Source organism: Harpegnathos saltator, unplaced genomic scaffold (genome assembly GCF_003227715.2).
Source record: "Harpegnathos saltator strain DR-91 unplaced genomic scaffold, Hsal_v8.6 scaffold708, whole genome shotgun sequence".
NCBI lineage: Eukaryota > Metazoa > Arthropoda > Insecta > Hymenoptera > Formicidae > Harpegnathos > Harpegnathos saltator.
Window position 1 is genome coordinate 203,989 of NW_020230547.1, and position 24,769 is coordinate 228,757.

General features: G+C 53.5%; 1 protein-coding gene across 4 annotated transcripts in view; it reads right to left on the reverse strand.

Annotated features, from left to right (window-relative positions):
* Dll (homeotic protein distal-less) overlaps positions 1-20,834 on the reverse strand; it is a 90,595-nt gene extending 69,761 nt beyond the window's left edge. For 2 of the 4 annotated variants that reach the window (XM_019843470.2, XM_019843472.2), the window contains exons 1-2: positions 19,017-20,834; positions 11,098-11,339 (exon numbers count right to left, since the gene is read on the reverse strand). In XM_019843470.2, coding sequence (XP_019699029.2) covers positions 11,098-11,339; positions 19,017-19,509 — 735 coding nt within the window. In that variant the 5' untranslated portion in view covers positions 19,510-20,834. Of the gene's footprint in view, positions 1-11,097; positions 11,340-19,001 lie in introns of all 4 variants that reach the window. The other 2 variants (XM_011148873.3, XM_011148872.3) reach the window with 2 other exon arrangements.
* Between the last annotated feature and the right edge of the window lie 3,935 nt (positions 20,835-24,769).

The following is a 24,769-nucleotide window of genomic DNA, read 5'->3' on the forward strand; positions in this document are numbered from 1 at the left end:
AGTTCTGTCTCCTCGGTTTCGTCGTGTGGGAACCGCGGGGTGGTTTTTACAGCCGGCCAAGATTCGTGATTTATAGCCGAGGAAGAAACAGGAGCAACGGGAAAGGAGGAAAGAGGCGAACGGCGAAGAGGAAGGCGGTTTGAGGATTCCGCGCGCACTTTTCGAAGCCTCATACCGGGGGAGCGTTTGATGTCCCGCTAGAGCCGCCGATACCGACTAGTTGGTCGAGCCACTAAGTGACGTGCGTGTTTTGGAGCGGAAGCCACGGCACTTCCGCCTAGCAGCCGTAGCCTGGCGTGTGTACACCCCGCTGCGGAAAACTGGGCCAGCTTGGAGTCGTCAAACGAAATGGCACGCCGCGAGACGCGCGGCGCGGCGCGCGGACGAAGGCTCCGAAATCGCCTCCTGGCAAGTGCGAACGTCGGCGCGACTCGCTGGGTTATTTACAGCTTCTTGGCATGGAGAGGCGAGCGCGGCGCCGCGGCGCGGCGGAGCCCGGGCGCTGCCAGCGAGGAGGAAGTAACGATGATTTATATCCGCTGCTACCAGTCCTGCTCCCAACCCGCGATAATACCAATCATTATCATCGCTTAATAACAGGCATTACTGCCAACATTGAAATAATGCGTGCATGTGTGTGCGCTCGTGCGCGCATGTCGGCGTGTGTGTGTGTGTGCCTGTGTGTGTGTGCGTGTGTGTGTGTGTGTGCCTGTGTGTGTGTGTGTGTGTGTGTGTGTGTGTCTGTGTGTGTGTGTGTGTGTGTGTGTGCGCCCGCGCGTACTTCAAGCTGCTTCGGCTCGCCCGGCTGACCCGCTCTTACCGCCCCGCGGAGGGTGTTGCCCCCTCCCTTACTTCTTCTTCACCACCCACTCCCTCTCCTCTCTTTCCCTCTCTCTCTCTCTCTCTCTCTCTCTCTCTCTTTGTCTTTCTCACTCTCTCTCTCTCTCTCTCTCTCTCTCTCTCTCACTCTCTCTGATCTCTCTCTTTCTCTCCTTCTTTTCTCTCTCTACGGATCCGTCGGTGCGCGGTATTCAACGACGTTGCCGGCATCATCCACGATGCGGACCGTGGCGGCGTCAGCGTGGTGAAGTCAGGTGCGAACCAGTGCCGAACGAAGCGCAGCGTGCGCCGCCGGTGATCTTCCTGAAAGATCTCGACGGGGGAAAGCACGAGCGGGGGCGGGGTGGCGAGGCACACAGAGTTCTCTACGCCGCGAAGGGATTCCTCGCACAGGGGAGGAAGGAAGGCCGCGCTCCCGCCGCTTGAAACCCCTCGAGCCTGTTTTGCGCGAATTCTTCTATGCTCAGCCGTGGTTCTCTTCTCGAGGAACTCACCGGGCGCGATTCTCCTCAAGGACGCTTCTTCTTCGCGCTGAGAAATTTCTGATATCCCCTCGAAAATGTTCGCTCGTGAGATAAAAAGGAACAGCTGCTTGCCATTTTAGTATATTTAGCGATGCTTGACATGTTATAGATTACGATGTTTTAAGGACTGTGCAAGTATCTGAGGATCTCGACGGGATCTCTCTCCGTGCGCCATATTGGAAAATGTTCCTTCGATTTCGTCGTAAATTGAACTCCTCCCGTCCCCCATTTATCAAAGCCGTTTTCGTTGACTAAAAGCGTTTGCGATTCTGCGTTAAGAATAGCACGGATAATTCCAGGAGAAAAAGAAAGGCGCTCCATCGCTCAAGACGATCTCACCGTCACCCTAAAGAGAAGATGATTTGTTCTCTTCAGCGTTTACACACGCTCCGCTAATATCTCTATTTATTAAACTTGCGCTCTATATTTTTACTACCCACTGTCACGCATTTCACGCATGACGCCTCGACTATCGCGCTTAAATGCGTGCGGTGTTAGGTGCCATAATTCCAAAGGAGTGCGTGTCATTAAGAGGCACAACGATCCGTTACACGTATCCTTACGCGGCTTCGTGGAAGCGAGGCAGGCCGGCGAGTAACGGGTAGCAAGAAAGAGCACGGATCCTCAGGAGACGCAGATCGTGTCGAAGAAATCACGATCTGTGAGAATCCTTCGACTTCGCTTCTTTTTTCCTTTTCCGCGCGGACGTTTCGCTCGCGCATCGAATGCACGTGTAACGGAATCGCGACTCCGCGCGTTGTTCCTGCAAACGTCGAACTCGCTAATTATTGGCATTTGAAGCGCCGTGGGAGGTAACGCGATGCACGCCATCGTCCCACGAGCGTGGATACAAGCATGAGCCAGTGCGTGAAAATAATTATTGGTCTCCGTTTGCACGGTAGAGAAACGTCACGAGGAGGCAGAGCCGAGATGAGACGTCGCTGCGTAAAAAGGGACGAGTTTCCGGTACTTCGCTCGGTTTCTTTTCCTTTCTCCGCGGCGAATAATATCCTGCCGCCATCCTGGGACTTTTCACTAGTCAGGCCAACGAGAGATCGTCTGTGTTTTATAGAAAAGAAAGAAAAAAGAAAAAGAAAAAAGTAAACCGAGGCGCGTGATTTAGACGCGAACGGGCGATAACAGCAGGTTCTGCTTCCGCGCGACTTTCGACCGCGCTTAAAAATCCATAAGGATCTTCTCGTCGGCGAGGGATGCTCGCGTAACCACGGCGACATCGTGTTTTTGTTGCGATTTCTAAATATCAATTTCGCGACGTTTCGCACTGAGCAGCGAACTGGAAGCGTGCAGACGTGTAGCCCCCCCTCCCCTCCCCGCCTCCCAGCATCGGGCAATCGCGATGGTCGCGCGTCGACAGGTCGACACAACTTCCCGTTAAATGACCCGAGGTCGTAACTCGCCTTTCCATTGTCCCCGACGGATCAGAAAAATAATCAATAAGCGCTGTCGCGTCGTCTGTCGCAGAAAGACGAAAGTGGTGGCGGGAAATGACAAAAGTTGAAGCACACAGAACTTGCTGCCGGGCGACATGGCTATAGCTTAATAGATTTCACTGCTCGTAATCGAAGGATAATTTCTTTGCGACGCACATGTTATCGTCTATATAATCGCGATTCGATACGGCTTTGGTGGATTCGTGCTGTTCACGCCGCGTTTGACGCTGTTAATTATATCGCGCAAGAAATCGCTCTGATATCGCGCGCGCGCGGCCGCGCGCTGCGCTTGCGTCAGATGTGAATGACACGTGCGAAATACCGGGGGATTTCGTACAAACTTTGAAAAACTGGCAGTACCGGATCCGATATCGATCTAAAGAATGCCCGATAGATACGTACTCTTGATAACCAATCGTACGATACAACGAACGAACGACGGGGGCAAAAAAAGATCGTCGTACGGTAGTCGACGCCGATCGCGGCCATAGTCCTGCGGCAAAATGCTACTTAACTTCCCTACCGGAGGGAAGTTTCTCGGCGCGCCACCGCAAGAAATTGACGCGTGCGCTTTCCGAGAAGCCGCCGAGTCAATCCAACGTCTCGGCGAACAGCTTCTCTTTGTCGTCGTGTGAGCTGGAATTTGACATTTCGCTCGCAGATTAGTCTCTCGAGCGGTGCCGTGCGACGTAACGCGCCTGAGGATCCTCAGTCCTGAATTCGTGAATTGCTGCGCGCGTCGTCAACTTGTTTGAAAATAATTCAGATACGCGCGTGTTATCTTTCAATTCGTCACAAAGCAGTGACTGCGTCATTGCCGAACGCGCCGAAATAAGATTTCAAAGCGCACCCATAAAATGTAATACACGGAAACTTGCCGTTGCAAGCGCGCGCGGCTGGCCTGTTCGTCAGCAACGCGAGTCGCTGCGCGTCGCTCACGCGCTGCGCAATGCTTTTCGGCGGGCAAATTCACGGAGGAATCATGACGCAGATGTTTACGCGCCGCGGGAATCGTCGGAATAACAAATAGCTCGCGCCGCTTGTCGAGGCTTGCGTGCGCCGTAAAACTTTCCTATTTGTAGCCGGTGGCCGGCGATCGGTAGATACAAGCCGATAGCGACATGTCGCTCAAACTTGTATTAGTTTTATTGTACATGTCGATAATGGCGAGGGTGGGCGGCTGGCTGATGGGTCCGCGTGCGTGCACGAACGTGCGGCCGAAGCTGATCGCGCGCGATGGACACATCCCTATCTTGACACGCACAAACCGGCCGATGAGATAATATCGCGATAAGCAGGATCAATGCTGGCTAGTTGGCTAGAAATACGAAGAGATCGAGAGGGTGGGCGAGAGAGGTGTAGCGAGAGAGGGGGAGAGAGAGAGAGACGGGAGAAATAGATTTATTGCTCTGGGCCAAGGCCTGTCGGGGGAATAAGTGTGACTAAACGGAGGAATATGCGTAAAAAGTGCGGCTGAATGTACAGAGGATGTTGCAGAACCAGCGCACTTTCTCTGGAGCACGCTGGAGGCCAGCTCGGCCGGCGAGTGGTAACTTTTCGATATCAGGAAATATGTCGATAATTGTCCTCACTTTGACTGTGAAGAGTGACTGAAAAGTGCACTGGAAAGTGCTGGCAAGTACGTTCCATCCGTCGTATTAATTTGTCACCGTTCGGAGACACACGTATTCCCCGCGATATACGTGTATTCCAGCTTTCCATTTTTCCAGGGGCGTAAGGCGCGCAGACGTAGAGTGTTTTAATCAACTTGAGCGAGAAGGGAGAAAGGGCGAGAGGGAGGGACACACAGAGCGAGACTGCGGGTAGGTTTTCGCGGCTGGGAACTTCACGACACGTCGAACACGCAGCCGGGGGGAACTTGGTAAATCTCGATTAAAAAGTTTACACGGCGATGTGAAGCACGTTATTTTTTCGAGTTCCGAAAAGCCATTAAATAACGAAGTTGTTCCACAGCGTTATCGATTCCTGCCGGCGAGCCTGAGCTCCCCGGTGACTCCGATGATTTTGCATTTCAGCGCGCGAGCTGTTGACACTTACTTTATTAGAGCGTTTAATTAATTAGGGAGCCAATTAGCTTACAGCCACGTAGGAGTCGCGGCCCCTGCGGAATCGCGATCTCTGTGCGTCTTGAAAAAAGAAAAAAATGACGCTTGCTCAAACATATCGATAGCTTCAAACATATCTTGCCTCAGCGATGTTGCTCCAGCGCTGAAGCTTAACTCTGCGTTCGATGATTTATACGGTCAGGCCGACGGAGTCATCAATTATCCGGCTCATTGTTTCTCGAGGAGAAATTGATTCCGCTATCTGCCACATCTGCTCTAATAACGGCACGGAAAATCGCTGGGGTGATCTGATCGCTGATAAACATAATAAATTTCTAACAACCGCGTCCGCGTCTCTCTATCCCGTGTTTCTCGCAACCTGCGCATTTCGCGGTCACTCGAAGCCTTCCGCATTTCATCGTTACTTGCGGATACGACAAAAGACCCAACGATGGCCCGCTGATGGCAAATCGAGATTTTATGGAGTAGAGCTAATTTTATGGCGCAACAGTGGCGTCAATGTCGGGATTCCCCGCGTGCTCGAATATTCCGTGAGACAGTGTCGATAACACTTTGGAGAAACAGCAGACGCCGAAAATCAGCTGATGCGAGAGAGCAGGTGCTACGAAGATCAACGGCTGATGATAAATGAACGTTGCCGGGCGCTTTCGGCGCTGGGAAGTTTGGCAAAATACGAAAGAAACTCAACGTGTGTTGGGGTGTGTTGGGGAGACCGGCATCGGCGCTCTCTCCCATGCGGAGTAAATCGCCCGCACGTTTCGTACACGCTGCATTTATTCAATAAATAACACTTTCATAAATTCAACGATTTATTGCAGGGCCGGCGGTGACCCTCGTGATCCGATACACCATACGCCCGTGATTAATTATCCGATTCATTGTTCTCCCCGGCGAGAAACTATGCCCACTATCTAACATATCTGGTCTGATAACGGAACGAAAGGCTTACGGGCCTCGTCGGCATACATATATGTGTGCATGTTTGTGTCTGTGTGTGTGTATGTGTGTGTGTGTGTGTGTGTGTTTGTGTGTACAGTAACCACACTGATAGGCAGATAAATGGACGCTGATAAATGTGCGGGAAAGGTGGACGAGGGAAAGGTGGAGATACACATACCGAACGGAGACACACAGTTATCGGCGGATCGACGTCTACTATGAAGACGAGGACGACGGAACGTTTCGCAAGTCGGCGTTGCGGCAGTAGCCGGAAAAAGGGAGAAAAACCGTATAATGATTTTAGTTGGAGCAGAGAGAGAGAGAGAGAGAGAGAGAGAGGGAGACGGAGGACTGGTCAGAGACTGGATAGCGTCTGGGGAACGTGATCTGGGCTAATCCGCTTCTCTCTCGCGCTCTCTTGAGACTGATCCGATCGGCATAAAGGCTTTCGGAATCCAACGCCGCGTCTTATCTCGCGTGGTCTCGCGTGATTTTCGCTGCAGTGTGTTTTGCAACTTTTTGCGTGATAAATTGGGATCTCACGAGGCGATCTGTGACATGGCGCGATGTGTGCGTTTAATCTGCAGGACTGCAGGATTGCAGGATCGAGAGCACAAGTTTCTCTGTTTCTTTTCTTTTTTTACGATTGAAAGCCTAGGATAAGTGCTACTTTGTTTCCTCGAAAAGATCCGATTGAAACACGTTTGAAACGTATGTACCAGATTAAAATTGTAGTTGACGACGAATTGATAGATATCTCGGAGTGCAAAGTCATGTTGCAGTTAAAAATTGGACGAATATCAGTATCTGATGCTGATATATTTTCACTCCTTTTATTTATGGACTAAGCGATATGAATTGCCTGAAAACTGCAAGATGTCGATGTCGAAAGAGAAAAATCCAAATCAGGCTGGCTGGACTTTCTGAAAATCCAAGGTCCAGTTTTCGCCGCGTCGATTTAACAATGCTTCTTTCCCTTTTGTCAGTTCTTACGCGAACATTCCAACATGGAGACAACGATGAACGGTAGCGAGCGATGTACACCACTCGCGTTAGTGGGCGCATTCATGCATGAATAATAGTTAGTCGCGCGTTCATCTATTTGCATGAGCAGCGTTTTCGATGATGTCGTGTGCGGCACTTTTCCGCGAAGCTATATCGCGTGCTATCCGGTGCTACGTGACGGTGGTTTAGATCTCCTAGGACCTTGAGCGCGTTTCGCGCCAGCTTTCTGACGCGTAATTTCTTTTCGTTTGGAAATCCAAGTCGGAAACTGAGACGACAATTTCATCACGGAGTTGAGAACGTTACAAAGTCAGTTTGTAGTCAGTTCATATTCGTATCCCGTGTAGTTTAGTTTGACGAAACGTTCAGTACTTCTGAGCTGCGGAACGTTCGCGAGGGTTGTCGCTAGCTCAAGACCTTACCATTCATTACCCAGCAAGCCTAACGAGTTTCTGCCACTGAACGAGTGAAGAATCAGCGTTGTAGCAGGGCTGTCACAGCCCTTGATAAATTATCCATTTAACCTTGGTCTCACAGAGAACGCAAAGTATCGACTCTGTAGGCACGTTGAAGAAGACAATGCGCACAATGTCTAATATTGCTGCGAGCCTCTCTTTTGCCAGAGATTTAAAGCCCAGGGTCGTTGGTTTATCTAACTTGAGAATCTGTAGGCTCAACGTGTAGGTGACTTGGTCAGGCAATCTCCAATCAGCCAGCAAAGAGAGGCACCAAGAGAAACAGGCGTATAATTCTACGCATCATTAGAGTCCCCGGTGGACCAACTAGCTTTCACCACTACTAGTTGTTGCGGCAGTAAACTCCTGCACCAGAACTTTCATATGAGATAAGTCGAATTCGCTATTAGACCATCGCTGAGAACCAGTCGAGTATAGGGTATGAGGTGAATCGAACCCAGCCTAGCCTAACCTGACCTACAGTCCAATCCAACAGGGCTAACTTGGGCCCGCGTCCAATTGGAATACGCAAACCAATTGGTGCGTACGCGAATAGTCCAAGTACATCGTCCCTCTTTCAATTCGTTTCTGTACAAGTCCCGTAAGTTTCCACGGGGACTCCCCGAGCCGTCTCGGCTGCCCGTGAAGTTGCAAAAGCTACGAGGATGCTAACTCCGCATCTCCCGCGCTACACGAGATCCCAGCCGGATTTCGAATTCACGTCGCGTCCTCGCGCGCTTCCCTCCCGCGACTTTCGAATCTCGCTTCGACGTGTTCGCATTCCCGGGGCCAATGAGGAGAGATCGGGCACGTTAACCGCGGCGAGGAGGAAGAAAAAGGAAGCACCACGCCCAAGGTACGTGGCAGGAACGCAGACGGGCGTGTTGGTGCCCACGTCCCTACGTATACATCCGCGCGATCGAGAGCGTGTATCCATGTACTTCGCGTGTGCAAGTACTCTCTGCTCACCAACCCCCTCTCCCTCCCCCCCTCCCGCCGCTCCTCCCCCGACTCTCCATCCGTCGCTCGGTTCCCCCTCTGGCCACCGCGAACTCTCTTCGCGTACCTCGTGTACACCGGCGGCACGAACGCTACCACGTCCTCAAATTGAAGTCCCGGAGAAAAAGAGATGCGTGGCCTCACCTCGATCCTCACCACCACTGGCACTCCCCTCCCCACCCCGCCCCTCCCCGCGCCGCTCTTTCGCTCTCTTGCTCATCTGAGGCTGAAGGAAACGAGGAAGAGAAGAAGGAGAATGGAGAGAGAGAGAGAGAGAGAGAGACTCTCGGTGGGGAAATGCGAGGGGAGATCGCCGGGGGGACGACTTGGTTGTCGTGACGTGGGGAAGGGAGGGGACGAGGAAAGAAGAGAAGATGGAAGAGTCTGAAGGCTAAGGCGCCATGTTGGTGGCGATGACAAGAAAGCCAACGCGACGGTAGCAGGGCCAAGAGTGCAGAGGCAGAGGCGCTTGCTCGAACGCCTTGATTGGGCGATTACTGATTATGCACGGTGCCCCCTGAAGAGCTGCACCGATCGCGCGGTGAACATTCTTCGTTACGTAGCCGCAGAGAGAGAGAGAGAGAGAGAGAGAGAGAGAGAGAGAGAGAGAGAGAGAGAGAGAGAGAGAGAGAGAGTTCCTGCAGCAGATATAAGTCATTCCCTTCATTCTGAGAAATCTTGAGACGTTTTATCGGATATGAAATCAAACGGAGATTCAGCAGTTTTTTTTTGTTTTTTCTTTCGTTAGAACTCTCGAGAGATGTGCAAATTTTGGGATCGTTATTGAGCGACCATCCCAACGATCGCGGATGGAGATCGATATGTGGCAGACTTTGATCTCCATCGGCTCACGTCCGTTACTCTATTCGACGCGGCGAGCAACGTGAGATATACCGATAACGCGCGTAGCAGAAGATACGCAGCGGATAATTTGCCGGGGGATCATGATTTTAATTTCCGACTACCGAGTAGCTGCCGCTGACCTCGAACAGAGATGTTTAGTAAACAACCTGATGGCGGTTGCTCATCAGGTTGCGTTGTGCTCGATTCATTCGCTCACGGAGGGAGAGCAACTCCTGCGGTGCTCCGACTAATGAAATTATCCGGTCCGGGACCCCCTGCAACGACATCAACTAGCTACGACAGCCAGTTATCCCGTGATTATGCGATACGCAGTTACGCGCTGCACCATACGCGCTACGATTGTGCACTTCTTCCCCGAAGGGTGGGAGACGCACAAAGAGCAACCGCGAAAATTGCTTCATCTCGTGTCGTATCGGACAACGAGACGCGTAATTTCGCACGAAAAAGCTTGCAATTTCGCCGGCGACCGTAATTCGACGGAAGTAGCGGACATCACACTCAAGTCATCAGAGGCTTCGTTGTTTACTAACAAGTCGTCGTTGAAGACACGAGGTGGACTCGTGCGAGCACATTTCCAATGGCTTCAGTGCCGCGAGTTCGCCTCGGATTACTCTCGCTTTTTGGATCGTCGATAAATTATCGCGTCCCCGCGGCGACCTGCAGCGGATCAAGGAGGGACAAGGAGACCCCGGACCCAATTACTCGCTGACCGTGTGTGGCTCAAGCTTCCTAATAAATCGTTAATTGGAAACCACGCGACGGATAATTGGCGGAAAGTTTTTCGCCGGCGCGCGTACAAAGCTCCGCCCGTGTGAAAAGCCCGCGCGAAACTCGCGCGATCGCCGGCAGAAAATTTATGGCTACCTCGTTAGCTCCGCGCAAACTTGTCTCTCGCTCTCTCTCCCTCTCGCGGTACACTGGACACTGACGGCAACCCTATCCCCGCTGTCCAGGGCGTGGCGGATCGGTGATTTAGTAAAGTCATTTGTGCCGATAATGCTGACAGATGCCGTCCATCGGGGATCCTGTTACGTTGGAGCGAACACGCAACTAGATCCGTGCATCGAGAAAACGCGCCGCCGATATGCCGTTTCGAGGCAATTTTGGAACCCGTCGAGAGAGAGAGAGAGAGAGAGTGAGAGAGAGTGAGAGAGAGAGAGAGAGAGAGAGAGAGAGAGAGAGAGAGAGAGAGAGAGATTCGTCGTAATTAGCACGACAATTTAGCGCATAACGATGAGCGCAACTCCTGTACGACCGAGTTTTTACGCGACGTATTATCTTCCACCCGTGCAATTGTTTCTTTTCTTTATGAGGTTCGAAAGGTGCCTTCCGACCGTATTTCCTGATAACGCATATCGGACAGCGGAGAACCTGTTCCACCCGCGGGAATTTACTTCGTGAACATTTTATCGTCCGACAGATATACGTGCACCGCCACACCGTTCTGCGCGGGTGATTAGGCTGCGAGCTTGAAATTCAAATCCAGGAGTTGAATTCCTGCCGCAAAAACACGAGGAACAAATTGTCCCATCATGAGACCCGCCACGTGTTTAAATATATCGCGATAATTTCCACGATAAATTTCCGAACAGGCGCACCATTGCATTTGGTCGGATCAAACTGCAAACCGAGCGAAGCGAGGCCACTCAGAGTCAAGTGGGAAATAATTCAAACGATAATTCCCTCTCGATATTTATCGTCGATGCGCCTCGAACGCCGAAACTGTAAACGACAATCTTCGGAATATTTACGGTAGAAGTGCTTACGTGCGCGCTGACGCACAACCACTTCACATTTAGCCGTTTCTGCGCCTAACCGTTTATCATAGTTTGTTTACGTCATTATCCCGACGTATACGAGTGTTATCGTCGCGCGACTTTGTCATGGGAAGCTTACGTTCTAGTTCGTCGGCTCGATGTCGATTACAACTGACCTGTGTTTGCGTGAGTCCGAGACTAGCCGCGAGCTCTGCTCTCTCCGGTAGCGCGAGGTATTGCGTTCTCTGGAACCGCCTGTTGAGCTGCTGCAATTGCAGGCTGCTGTAAATCGTCCTCGGTTTCCTCATTTTCTTGCCCTTGCCGTTCCTGAGGGAACCGCCGCCGCCGCCGCCGAGCTCGTCGACGAGGCTTCCGCTTTTATCACCCAATGGCGAGAGGTCTGCGAACATGCACCACCCTAACATCAACTTTCAGAATCCTCGTCACTGCTCGCGTACGAACTAAAAATAAATCAAACTAAAACCTAGCTCGCGTATACACGCTTCTCACTGGTCATCGCGATCGCCTCGACGCGAGCGAGGAGGCTTATGGTTGTTGTTGTTGTTGTGCTCTCGGTGACATTAATGAACTTGCCGTTAATAAAGCAGATCTTACCCGAGATAGCGCGACACCAGATAGCGCGGGAGAAATGATAAGAAATTACCGTGCAAACTAAAGGACAAGGTGATGTTTCTTCTCAAAGAGAATCGACAGTCGCAATCATAAAGTGTTGCGTCGTTATCATGTTAGTTTTTCATATTTTTCACGGTCATTACTTACGGTTATTCTCCGCAGTTCTCATTTTCATGATAAAGCATCGCACTTTTTACGGCTAATTATGACCTACGAGTTTCAGACTGGACGAGCCTCAAGCAAGAATCCGTGCGAAAAGGAGAAGAGGATGCTGAATGAGGCACGCGAGAGAGAGGGAGAGAGAGGGGGAGAGAGAGAGAGAGAGAGAGAGAGAGAGAGAGAGAGAGAGAGAGTCTCACAGAGTCTCGAAAAAACTAACGGAACTAATACGCGCCTTTTTTTTCTCGGAGAACAGAGCTAGAGGAGCTGTAACATAAATAATTTGGAATATTTTATTCGACAAGGTGCGCACAATTATCTGATAAAGTAAATGCATTATTCAATGCGTGTACAGTGTATTACGATAATCAGCACAATGCAGAGAGAGAGAGAGAGAGAGAGAGGGGGAGAGAGAGAGAGAGAGAGAGAGAGGGGGGAGAGAGAGAGAGAGAGAGAGAGAGAGAGAGAGAGAGAGAGAGAGAGAGATGCGTGGCCCTCGTTGCGTCGGGAGAAAGCACCTACGGCGATGGCGCGCGTTAATTGCGCGGTAATTAATTACGGAACCATATATCAATCTTAAAGCGATGCAATGAAGCAGCGTGGCTCGATGGAGAGGCGCCCATCGCGCCAGCGTCCGCGCCGGCGTCGCCTATCTCTCGCGCGGAATCTGTTTCATTATTTTTATATTGCGATTACGACACGCATTGCGTGTTTTCATCGGGGAGACGGACGCGCGTGCGACTCGTCCTCCCCGAAAGAGGGAGGAAGAAAGAGAGCAGATCGGGGGAAGAAGAGGAGAGCCACGCGCGCTTTTAACGTAAAACATCGACATCGGCGCGATTTTCCGGCGAGCGATTTTTCATCGCTCGGCCGCGAGGCAGCAGGCAGATGTGCGATCAATGTTGGCGAGCAAACAGAGATATCGACGCCGAGGCTGCGCAAATTAGCGACGCGACGTGGCGCGCCAACTCGAAGCGGGAGCCTTCTGTCTCGCCCCCTTCTCCACAACAATTAGCTGGACTATTAATTAGCGTAATTTACGGCGAGCCGCCGGGCGAGCTCGCGCGCGTGATTCTTCGTGATTTGTACACGAGCGTGTGTCATCTCGGCGGCGAGCGAAGGAGCATTGACGCTCGTCTCGATGGAGGATCAACGGGAGAGACTGTGATCGCGCGCGCGCGCGTAAAAGAGACAACAACGACCCGCCATGAACCATCTGTTCAGTGTTACATCGCGTCACGGCGATGCGATTGTATGTTTGCGCTCGTGTAATCCCGAGACGATGCGTCCCGAACGCGCATGATCTCGAAAAGTCGCCACGAGAGACCTCAATCGCGACCTGACTCCGGCGTGTCTCAAAGCGACACAATGTTGGCTCGTCGTAGTCGCTCTTCGTTTCTCCTCACCGATAAACTCGAGACGCATCGCGCGATGCTTTGCGCACGCAAGACTTGCGTGCTCGTGGTATAAGAAAAACAGAAAAACATTCACATTGCAGAGAATATAAAAGTAAGTCGTGAGATCAAGAGATCCGGAAGACCTGCCGGATTACCTTCGATAGCGCACGATGTATCTCACGGCTCCTCCACGGTCTCGAAAAGCCTTCATCGACGCGGTGGTCGCGCGGTGGTGCATCGCGGTGCGCAACATGGCGGGCAATAAATTTGATAGAGCCGCGTTAGCGGCGATGAACGGAGCTGCCGTTTGTTAATTGCGGCCGGTTAAGGCTCGACGCGATGTCGAGAGAGCGGAAGCCGCACACGCGCGGGCGCGTGGAAAGACCGAGGTACTGCTTTATGGGCGCACTTTTCTCTCTCCGCAGGAGCTCACTCGCTGCTCGAGGGGTAGGACAGGGGCTCGGGTGGTAGGATAGGGTTATGGTTGTTAACACCGAGGCGTGTATGCAAAGTGCACACGCCGCGGCAGAAACTGCCGCAAAGTGCTACTTTGCGCGGCGGTGCACGCGCGCACACCTCGGCAGCGCCGCCTCGCCTCGCATCGCTGAAGGTTCGCTCGGAGTCGCGTAATCAAACCGAACCGAGCCGCATGATAATAAGCCTAGCGAGCGATTAATGCGACGTTGATAATCACACGGTTGGCGCGCGGCTCTCAATCCAAAGAACTCAAAATTACAAGGTGTCCGTCCGGGCCCTAGGCTGGACTCTCGGCACAACCTGTCTAACATTGTCGCCGTCTAACGACATCTTGCATTTCAACATCGCTACCACACTGCGCGCGCGCGCGCGCGCGCCCGGTGCCGATGATGCAAAAGTTCCCTGAATGCCTTCTCTCTCTCTCTCTCTCTCTCTCTCTCTCTCTCTCTCTCTCTCTCTCTCTCTCTCTCTCTCTCTCCGTGTTCCGGTGTTTGCGTACAAACGAAAATGTTCTTGTCCCCGAGCGTAGGCTGCGACCGGCTGTATTTCTAAACCGACCAATCCCAGACTTCGGACTCGCGGTGGTCTGATCCGTAATTCCCGGATAACATCTGTCTTGTGGAGTCTACGTTCCGTTTTATGGAAGCCGGACTTCTGTTTCTCCTCCGGTCGGAAGCGTTTTTACCGACCCGCCCAGAGACATACGAAATTGACCGTTTATTCGCATCGTTCCTATTCCGAGTAAATATCCTTTAGGTCTGATTGAGACGTCTCTCTCGATATTCATGTAGGCTCGTCTCGACCCTCTGCCGATCATTGAAAGCCCAACACCTGTCGCCGCTCAGGCGACAGGACTCCGGAGATCAGCGGTGATCACATCACATCTGTTCGCGTATCCGCGGAGAAAACAGGACTCCCGCGCAAATCTGACCCGGTCCCTGGCCGAGCCGTCCCAAAGCGGCAACAGGACTTGAAGAACCGGGCCGCCGTGCTTCCCGTTGCGCGTTGATGTACCACCTAATCCTTGTGAAAACAAGCGTTTAATACCTAATCCATCACTCAGACCCGGCCTACGCATTGTCTCCCGACCGTTTCGGATTAATTCGGCCGGTGGTGGTCGGGCGTCAGGTCAAGTGACTGATGCGAGACACATCGCAGGGCCCCGGCCGATACTGGAGGGGATCCTTGCTAATTGGATCCCGGCTTCGGTCACGTCCGAGGAAAGAAGGACAACGGGTGCGACGCGGATGCGCGCGCGCGCGCGCGCGCGGAGACAGGCCGGCTAATGGCCAGTTCATTTGTCGCAACGACAAGATTGGCCGAGGGTGCGCGAAGACGGCTAAGAGCGTACGCTCCGTGGACACGCTCCGCGGGTCTCAGGACAACCCCTTCTTACCGAGCTCTCGCTGCTCGTCGCGCTCACGCTCTCGTATAATCTCGGACAGCTTCATTAGCGCTGGTCGAACCGCGCTCTAAGAGCGTTTAATGCCAACGCCACGGGTAACCGCGATCGCCGGCGTTCTCAGACGCGACTCCGCGTGTCGGCGGGCTAAACTCCCAGGGAAACGTTCTCGTAATTGCGCCGACGCCGACGTTACGATCGCGGATTTATTGCGCGTTGATTGCGAACGGGCGCAACCGAAGTGGCCCCGCAGCTCGCCGGCGAGGAACGTCGGCTGGCGAAAGTCAAACGACGTGTTGACATTTTGGACGACGACGACGACGACGACGACGACGACGACGGGTTGGGTGACACCGATTGTTCGACGACGATGCCGTCGCCGCACGATGGCGGCCTTGCGCGCGCGCGCTCTTAACATTGCGGCTCGATCGTGTGAGCGTCGTCGAGGCGTCATGTGAAAGATCGATCTGGCGTCGTCAGGCTGCGAAAAGCGCGGGACTTGTCAATTACTTCGGTGGATTCAGTCTCCGGCCGTCGTTCGTTTGGAAAACACGGCGATACTCCATCGCTCGGTTGCAACGATATATTTTTCTTTATCTGTGTCTTCATTATCGCGTCTTTTTTTATGGACGTTGCCTGACGTCCGCCTTGATTGACGACCGACGAGATCGCCGCCGTTGCCGCTGCCTTCGGCCTCCCGCCGGCTTCCTCCTCGCGTTACAATCGGACGAACGTCCCTTCACCGCGGTTCCTTCTTCATCCGAATTTCACACAATCACCCGGCAAATTGCGATTTTATATAGGGACGCGCCGTCGCGGCGCGGGCGCGAATCGACCGCGCGTGAATGCGCGCTTGTTACAGCGCGCAATTAGCGCGTCACTGTTATTTTAATCGGTTAATCGAAATCATTCCGGACTAATCGAGTTAACTCGGCGCGGAGTCGCGCGTCCAGGCGGCTACAAACGACAGAATTGCTGTCATCCACCGAGCGGAATGCACAAACAGTGGCGTGTCCGTCGGCAATTAGGCGGGAGGGGGAGGGGGCCCCCAATTGCGATCACATATTTATCACTCGATTAATTGAATTAACGCGGGACGAGGAGCCAACACTCCGACTCGCGCGCGTACGTTGTCTTCGCTCGCGAGGGAAGCGAGCGCCGCGTCTCGTCCTCGGCGGCGGAATCTCGCGAGGAAACTTCCCCGCGTGGAAATACCGGAATGACGCCCTTCTCGACCCCCAAGTTTTCCGCGACGCGACGTGGCGCGGCGTGCCCACGCCGCCGTGCGATTTATGAAAAGCGAGTTGCCGCGCATGAGTCGCATGCCGGGGGGGAAAATGACCGTGAATTTAGCGGCAAAACGCATCCGCGTTTCCGAGCGCGCGTCGCAACCCCCCGTGAGAATTCAACCCTCTGACGAGCGATCGCTCGGCGATGGTCATCCGCTCGCTCGCTCGCCGCGCCTGGATTCTTCCCGTCGGTGGAAGTTTTTCCGCGGCGAACCCTTTCTCTCTCTCTCTCTCTCTCTCTCTCTCTCTCGACTCCTCCCTCCCCTCGCCTCCTTCCTCTCTGCCCTTCTCCGACCGTCGAGTGCTCACCGGGTAATTTTCGAAAGAGGCGCCGTGAAAATTGCCTACGCGCCTGATGCGAGGGTCGCCGCGGTAGATTACGCAGAAATGCCGGACTTTCAGAGCGGCTGTCGCGATGTCGTCGGGGTGGGGGATGGGGGTGGACATGCCGCGGTCGTTACGAATTCATGGAACGCAGATGGAGGGTAGGTGAACTGTCGCCGGTGCCGGTTGTCGGTTGCGCTCCTGCGAGAAACGTTTGCCTAAGCACGTCGACGGAGTTGTTCCTCCTCGTTGCTCCGCACTTGGCGCGCGGCGCATGTCCGCCGCGATGAATTATTCGCCGAATGTTGCCACGGCCGCGGGATATTTCCAGCCGGTATCCGGGCTATATTTGAAAATGCAATCGACCAAAGGAGCCGGGGCGAATGTCACCGCGTGGAGGCCGCCGCCGCGCGCGCTGCATGCGCGCGCGCGCGGCGACGGCGGACCTCCTCCTCCGGCGAAATAAGTTATCTCGATCACGCGATTTCGCGATACGATATCCCGTGGATATAGGCGCAACCGTGTTTAGACTACCGCTGGGACCGCGTCGGGCGCACTCTCGTGGCCAGGTGAAACATGCGCTTCGACGGGACGCCGACGCGATTTATAGTGTCATCGGTGGGCTAAGGAGATTGCGCGGGGCGAGAGTAGTGTGTGTTTGTGTTTATCGCGCGCGACACTCCTCCGACACTGCTGTGTCCTTCCCTCGTCAAGTGGACGTCGAGAGTGGCCGTGTCTCGAATTAGGCATTCGGCTTCATTTGTCGAAATTCCCGCGGCGAAGTATTCAGTAGGCAGCAGCCGCGCCGTAAGATCGACGGTCACATTTCGAGGCGCCTCGAGCGATCCTGCGAGCCGCGACGAAGCAGGAGCGTCCGATAATGATCGCAATTAGCTGACTGGCGATTTCGCGGGTGAGAATAAAATCGTGATTACGTCGTGCCGATTCCGGGAAGAATGAGAGAAGAAAAAACACGACGGAGGAAGCGACGTAATCGGAGGAAATTTTGGAGCTGTCCGTCGCTGCGACTACTTGCCTACCGTTGGCCTTCGAATTGTTTCACCCGGCGCGTTCACAGGGAATTTTCCTCCTTCGAATTCTGGCATTCCTTCGTTTCCTAGATATTATTTCTCAGTATCGTGCCGTCGGAACACGCCGCTCTACCTGCTGCTCTAAATTCCTTCTCGTTTGCCTGTCTTCTATTGTCGAAAAATTCCGAGAGGAAAAGAAAGGAAAAGACAAAAGCGAGAGATGGCGCCGCAAAAACTTTCCCGAGTTTCCCAACATAAAATGATTCGGGGTTGTAAACTTGATAGAAAGCGTCGCATTCAGGAAGCAACGAAGCAAACGAACGACTGGACTGACTCGAAGCAGACCGCCGCGAGTCGGTGCGTCTACGACGCGACGCCGAGCAAATCGCGGCAGCGAGGCGCCTTGCTTCTTTCTTCATGGAACGACGAATGAAGAGAGATATGACACAAGTTGGCCGCCCCTGCACGGCCGAGGATACTCGCTAAGCGGCAATAAAGTCCCTATGGTCGTACGATAAAGTCGTAACAATAAAACGCTGTAAAATATACGGACGACCCGGAGCGGAAATGCCTGTCGCCGTCTTATTTGTGTGCCACGTCAAAGTGACCGTATCGTTCTTGACAAATGTTACACGTCGCTGGCACAATATTTGCTTTTTCAACACAAAGTCGACCAAGTGTCGACCCACCGATGGGGGCTAATGGCGCGTGCGCGCGCGACTCCCCCGAAAAGAGGGAGCTTATTTATCTAAATCTAAAAGACAAGGCTCAAGGCGAGAGTGTTGGAACTTGACGTTTACGGAAGAAGCGAGCTCAAGCCTCCGATCTTCTTCCGACGATGTTGAAACTTTCGATTCACCGGCTCGGCTTGCCGTTGCCGGCTTGACTTGATCGCCCTGAGACTCAGCCAGTGCGAGGAAGATGCACTTATTCGCGTGAGAACTCGAATCGCGGTTGACGGAATCGGCAAAAGGGATTCTCATAGTGCCGCAGCAATTGCACGTCGCGCGACACCGATCACGCGGTAATCTCGCCTTGAGCCCTGCGGGCGGATTGACCGCGGCGCGGCGTCTCCGTTCCGTGTGCGGGCACTTGGCACAGTCGCGGGCCACATTCGCGCGAACTGCACTCCTCGCAGGAGTGCGATGGACTCGTCCGCTGCGGAGGGGACGCGAGATCGGTTTCGGCCGATCGGTCGGTTCTCCGCGACTTCACGATCGACACGGTGCACTGGAGCCGACGACTGGAGCAGGCTGGGGCAACGAGCGACGGCCCCGGGCACGGCCGCAGGGAACGGAGAGCACCGGAGAGGCTTAAAACTAATCTACGTGTCTAAGAGTAGGAATAAAAAAGGCTGCGAATACATACAGTTGGGGTACTCACCGTCCTTGGGCGGCGAGGGGCATTGGGGGGCGTACGATCCCAGGTGATATCCGTAGGCGTTGTGCTGGTGCATGGGCGCGAACGGATATCCGGCCAACGCGGACCTGGGACTGGGGAAACCCGCGTCCGCGTGCTGCTGATTCCCGCTGCCAGGCCCGGAACCCTGGTGCGCCAGCGAGCCGACTTGATGCGAGAACTGATGCGCGCCGGGCACGTTGTGCCCGCCCGGGTAGCCGCCGCGTAGGCTCGCGGGATTGTAGAGGTTGTTGTGCTGGAGCTCGATGAAGGCGGACTTGCCGCTTTGGGAGACCGGTGTGCTGGACGTGGTGCTGTCGCCACCGTTTCCGCCGGGTGGCCCGGGCGTCACCGAGCCGAGGCCCGCGTGATGAAGATGCTGCTCCATATCGGAGCCGGCGCCGCCGGTACCGGCGGCACCGCCGCCGCCGCCGCCTCCGCCACCGCCGCCGCCGGCCGGTCCACCGCCGCCCGACATGCTGTTCGGGGTCGGGGTACTCGACGGACAGGGGTCGCCCGCCCCGAATGGGCTCCCCAGATCCGTGAAGTTGAGCGTCGTCGTGCTGCCCGGACGCTCCACTTTAGACGCGACGTCGATGCCGCCGCCACAGCCCAAAGTCCTAGCCGCCAAACTCGCCGACGACGTCGTCGCCGCCGCGCGCGCTCCGTATGGGGCCCGAATCTTGGGGCCTAGCCACGAGCACACCGCGCGTGCCTCGTGCAGCTATGTCGACGGAACTACGTCAGGGTGGTGGACGGAGCGGCGAGTCGTCATTAGGTCGCGAGAAACAACCGTCGCCGTCGGTTGTCCCGGCTCACGGGTTGTGCCGATGCTCGCGCGCTGATAGTCCGCACTGCGGAGGGACACACGAGGTGCAGCACCGGTTTGTTCATTCACACCGGATCGTTCCCGTAAGGTCGCGCACTGCCGCCTTCTCTGTCGCCCTTTTCACCCAGGCTCACTACGTAATGGTAACGGGGGGGGGGATCTATTTCACTTTTCTTCTCCTCTCATTACCTCGACGACGTGGTCTCTGTCGCACGTATCCGTATCAATCGCTCGGCCGCTTCTTTAGACTTCCCAGTTCGAGGCACCACTTGTCACACGTCCACTACACACGCGTAGTCCTCACCGTGGAACGGGCGCGGAAACACTGGGTGCCGACCCAATAAGTCCGCAATCGGTGCTACTGTCCGGTCACCGCCGTGCGTCACCTCGTCGTAGCTCGGCCACCAAACGGAGACGCGTTGCGACGGCATAACCGAATCGTCGACATTATCGGTCCTCCTTACTCGCGCAGTTGCAACGTTGCACCTGTCACGGAACGTCACTCTGTCACTGCAACATGAGTTGCTGCCACTCCACGATGGACGGTCACCAGACACACTGCCGCGCGTCGATAGTCCGCGAACTGATCCGCGTGGCGGACGGCTGCGCGACACCGCGGCGACACCGAAATCCTCGGTTTCTTCCACTCGGCCAATAGCGCTAATTTGTTACTGCCCTCGGTAACCCGACACTCGCGTTCGTCGCCGACGATTTAATTGCCACACCGTGCCACACGCGCGTCGCGTACGTCGCTCTCGACGTCGGCGGCGACGACGGTGTGCTTTTTACACGCGTCGCGCCACGATTACTTGGCCGATGAGAGCGTATTGTGCACGTTCGATGTATACGCAAACGTACCGGCTGGGCGAAGTAGGTAGGGAAGAAGAAGAAGGCGACGGCCAGAGCGTAGAAGAAGAGAGAAAAGCACACACGCGCGCGCCTGGTTCCAGTAACTGCATGCACACCGCGCGGCGCGGACCGGTATAATGATACATAATGAAGCCGGAGCCTCTCCCCGGAGCCCGATTCATCGTTTCTGAAAGTCGCCGCGGTGGCGCCACTCAAGGCCACGCCTGTGGCGGGCGCCGCGCGCTCTCGCGATTGGCGCGTCGCGCACACCCCTACCATTCGCTCGTGACGTCAGCGGCGCTGGTTGGCTTCGCGGAGGCCATTATGGTATCTACGTAGGCGTTACTGCAAGACGATCCTGCCTACGTCCACCCGGACGCCCTCGGGGCGACTAGAACGCAAAGGTGTTCGCGCTATACCTGCCTGGAGAATCCTTCTCGTTCGTCGCGCGTGCTGGTTTCGGTAGATATCGTCGCGGTGGAATACGCGGGGAAGGCCAGAGATATCGCGCTCAGCGAGCTACCGGGGCACCATGGAGTTGCGTCTGTTATTCCTTTGGTTGTTAGATTCGTTCATTGAGTCGCACTATCAGGCTCACTGTGATCTGGACCAGGAGGTGAGAGGACCACGAGTGACATTCCGATTGCTGAGTACTTGACTGAGTACCGAGACCCAATTGTTGAGAGTTCATTTGAGTTTCGACATGTTGTTATTTGTATCCGTGAACAATCTTATCAAGTTGTTAGTCGTCTCGGATACAGAGAATTTGCTGAATCTCGATAGCGATATCTTTATTTCAGAAAAAATGTTTATCGCGCCTCATCCTCCATATCTCCAACGGTACAAAGCGATTCGGATTTATTAGGCAGTCATACCTGGTTTCCTGTATTGTTATTTACGGATTGATTTGGGTATTTTGAGAAATCGAGTTGTGTCTATACGAGTGCTGTCATTATAAACCGGATTGTTGAGTACCTTTCAGTTGCTCAAATTCGCTGGCATTATCCTTAAGTATTACCTGAGACAGATATCTTGCAAAAATTCGAAAGACCCAAGGGCAATAGCCCGGTATATACCCGGATAAACAAATATTGACATCATTAATATGGACATTGAGTCTCTAATTTTTATCGTACTTCTATGCTATTACTAAATCAATTGTTTGTTCATTAGTGCCATCAATGTAAACCGAATATATAGTTGTTATATTCATATATCCGTTTGACACTTAATTCGATAGATTCTATCAGGAGTCTTGGATACCGCCCAAATTAGTATTCGCACAGTCCTGGAAAACTGACAGCATCGGGTATTTAGTTTTTCGAACCTGTATCACAACTTTATTAATTTTCTTGCGATTGGGTGCAAAGCATGATCGACATATACATTCCTGAGTAGAAGGCAGCGAGAGTTATCATTGTCAATATTTGGGCTACTCGGGACTTACGGCACTTATCGGGACGTAACAGGTGTTCATTTTTCATCGATGTCAGATCGCAATTATTGAGATTGAGCCATGTAGATTCCTATGCTACGCGGCTCGTGTGAACATCGCGACACGTTCGCAGCAAAAGATGTGTCCTTGGCTCCGCCCATTAACCCACCGCGAAGGGAGTGGACCGCCGGCAGACAGAGGTGGAGCTGAACGGACCGATATTTTTTCCTTCTCCTTTCCGCTGCCATATACGATGCACATCGACGCTGGCGATAGTGCGAACTGCTTATCGCTGACTGGTTCGACGAGGGAACTCTCGCTGATTAAATCCTGATGATTCACTATACGATTAGCAGCGGATGCAACAAGTTCGCGTCTCGGTGCAACTCGGCCATTCGGATGCTCTCGCGACCGTCGCGTCGTATCCACCTGCAAATTTACATCGAAATATGGATCATTAGCGCAACGGGCGTATCGTTGTAATTTATTTCATTTTTTTAAATGTGTGCGCGTTACACACGAAGGGCGTGTAAACGTAGAAAGGACTGCAACGGTCGTTGTGCGTCGCTTGTCTCGCGCCTTATTAACACGATGAACTTTCTATCGGCACAATTTGGCGCTGTATGAATATATACGCGGCGGAAGCGTGGAATAACTTCACCGTGAAGTGTAGTTCGTAAAGCGAGGTACGCCTTTTCGCCGATAATATCTACGAATGCACCGTGGTAGCAGGGTCAACGGGTGAAGATAAATCGGATCTTGTTCATGAATAGTGCCGACCGCGCGTACTTACGCACTCATTGATTATCGACTCCATACAACCCAGCACATTTAACGTAATTAAATTTTTAAAGATAATTGACTTCACGATCTAGCATCTTCGCGCTTCGCCTTTTTAATATGCGCAATTAAAATATGAATTATTTTTGGTTACATGTCGCTCGACCGATCCCCTTCCTGCTCACGAGTGACTGAATGGTAAATGTAACATTTTCAGTGAGAACCGATGTGTGAAATTTAAGCGGAGATCCCTCGTCCTGAGTATCCTCCTTTCGAAGTTTAATTGCGCTTGCGATTTTATTTCTTAAAGTTTGCTGATATAACAAATCTAATCTCTTGGTCGGACTCGATGGCGTTTGAAAACACAAGGCAACACGTTGGAAACCGGAACTCGTTGGGCGTTTCATCGCCGTAGCACAGTGACCTAGAGACATTTCTTTCTGGATTATAATTACCCTTGATCAGTCAGTGAGCACAATTACTGCTTCGAGCGTGGTTATCGTCTACAATGATATTACTCGCTAGATAATGCCTCGTCTATTAACATTACGTCACGTTTCACCGGCATACCGACTCGGTGCTTCAATTACACGAACACTCATTCCCGATACTCTGAAGAACGCAACATTAATTGCACAATTTTACCGGCCATAAATAACCGCCTGCCGCGAGCACATCGATGATACCGTGCGTATTTTCCGACACTCCGACAGGCGTGCGTACGTTATTGTTGCACACCGACGATACCGATAACTAAATTTCTTAAAGAATCATGGTTGCGTCATGGAGACGATGCCCGTTCCTCGCAACGGGGGACCGAGCGAGCAGCGATATCGATAACAGCGCCGCTGTGATTGCGACGTGCAAAAACGCCCAAGTCGCGGGCGAGAGTAAAACACGAGGAGACGTGTCATGGGACGTCTCGAATTTCCTTACGTGCCCTGGACGAAATCACTTCCCTCTTCGTAATACCAGTGTACCGATGCGCCCGCGGGAACGGCACTAGGCCAAAAGAGCGTGGCACGCTCTTACGGCGCGAAATTACATTGGGGGGCTAATTGCACGGCGGCGGTAGCGCAAACACGTGTCATCAGTCCGCTGCCACCGCCGCCACCACCACTACCACCACTACCACCATCACCACCACCACCACCACCACCACCACCATCACCACCACCACCACTACCATCACCACCACCACCACCACCACTACCACCGCCACCACCACCACCATCACCTCCACCACCATCACCTCCACCACCACCACCACCACCATCACCACCACCACCATCACCACCACCACCACCACCACCATCACCACCACCACCACCACCACCACCACCATCAGCAACAGCAGCAGCAACAGCACCACCGCCACCACTACCACCATGGCCACCACCACTAGTGCCATCGGCTACGCCATCACCATGCGATGCCCATGGTGGGTAGCTGCGCGGCCGGTTGTGTACGGTGAATTACGTAATTGAGGTAAATGGCGGCTATCCAGAGAGTGCGGGGAACTGTGCTAAATAAAATGCCATTCAATTAGGCGACGAGAGGACCGCGTCGGTGGTACCCAATGTTGTTCCCTCTCTGCCTCGCCGAAGACTTCCTAAAGCCAATGGCCCGTCTCCGCTCGAAGCAGCGCGCTTTAAAAATATGCCTGGTCGCCTTTGATAAGATGATTAACTCTAATCGACGAGTCTCAGGCTCTTTCACTTAGACAGAGCGTTTCGTAATTCATGATACAGTTAGGAAACAAGCGACTTCTCATCGCACGGTCAAGTCGGGACGACTTATTTTTTTCACTCGCGGCCCTGTTTCGCGGTGTAAGTTCCTGTCCAG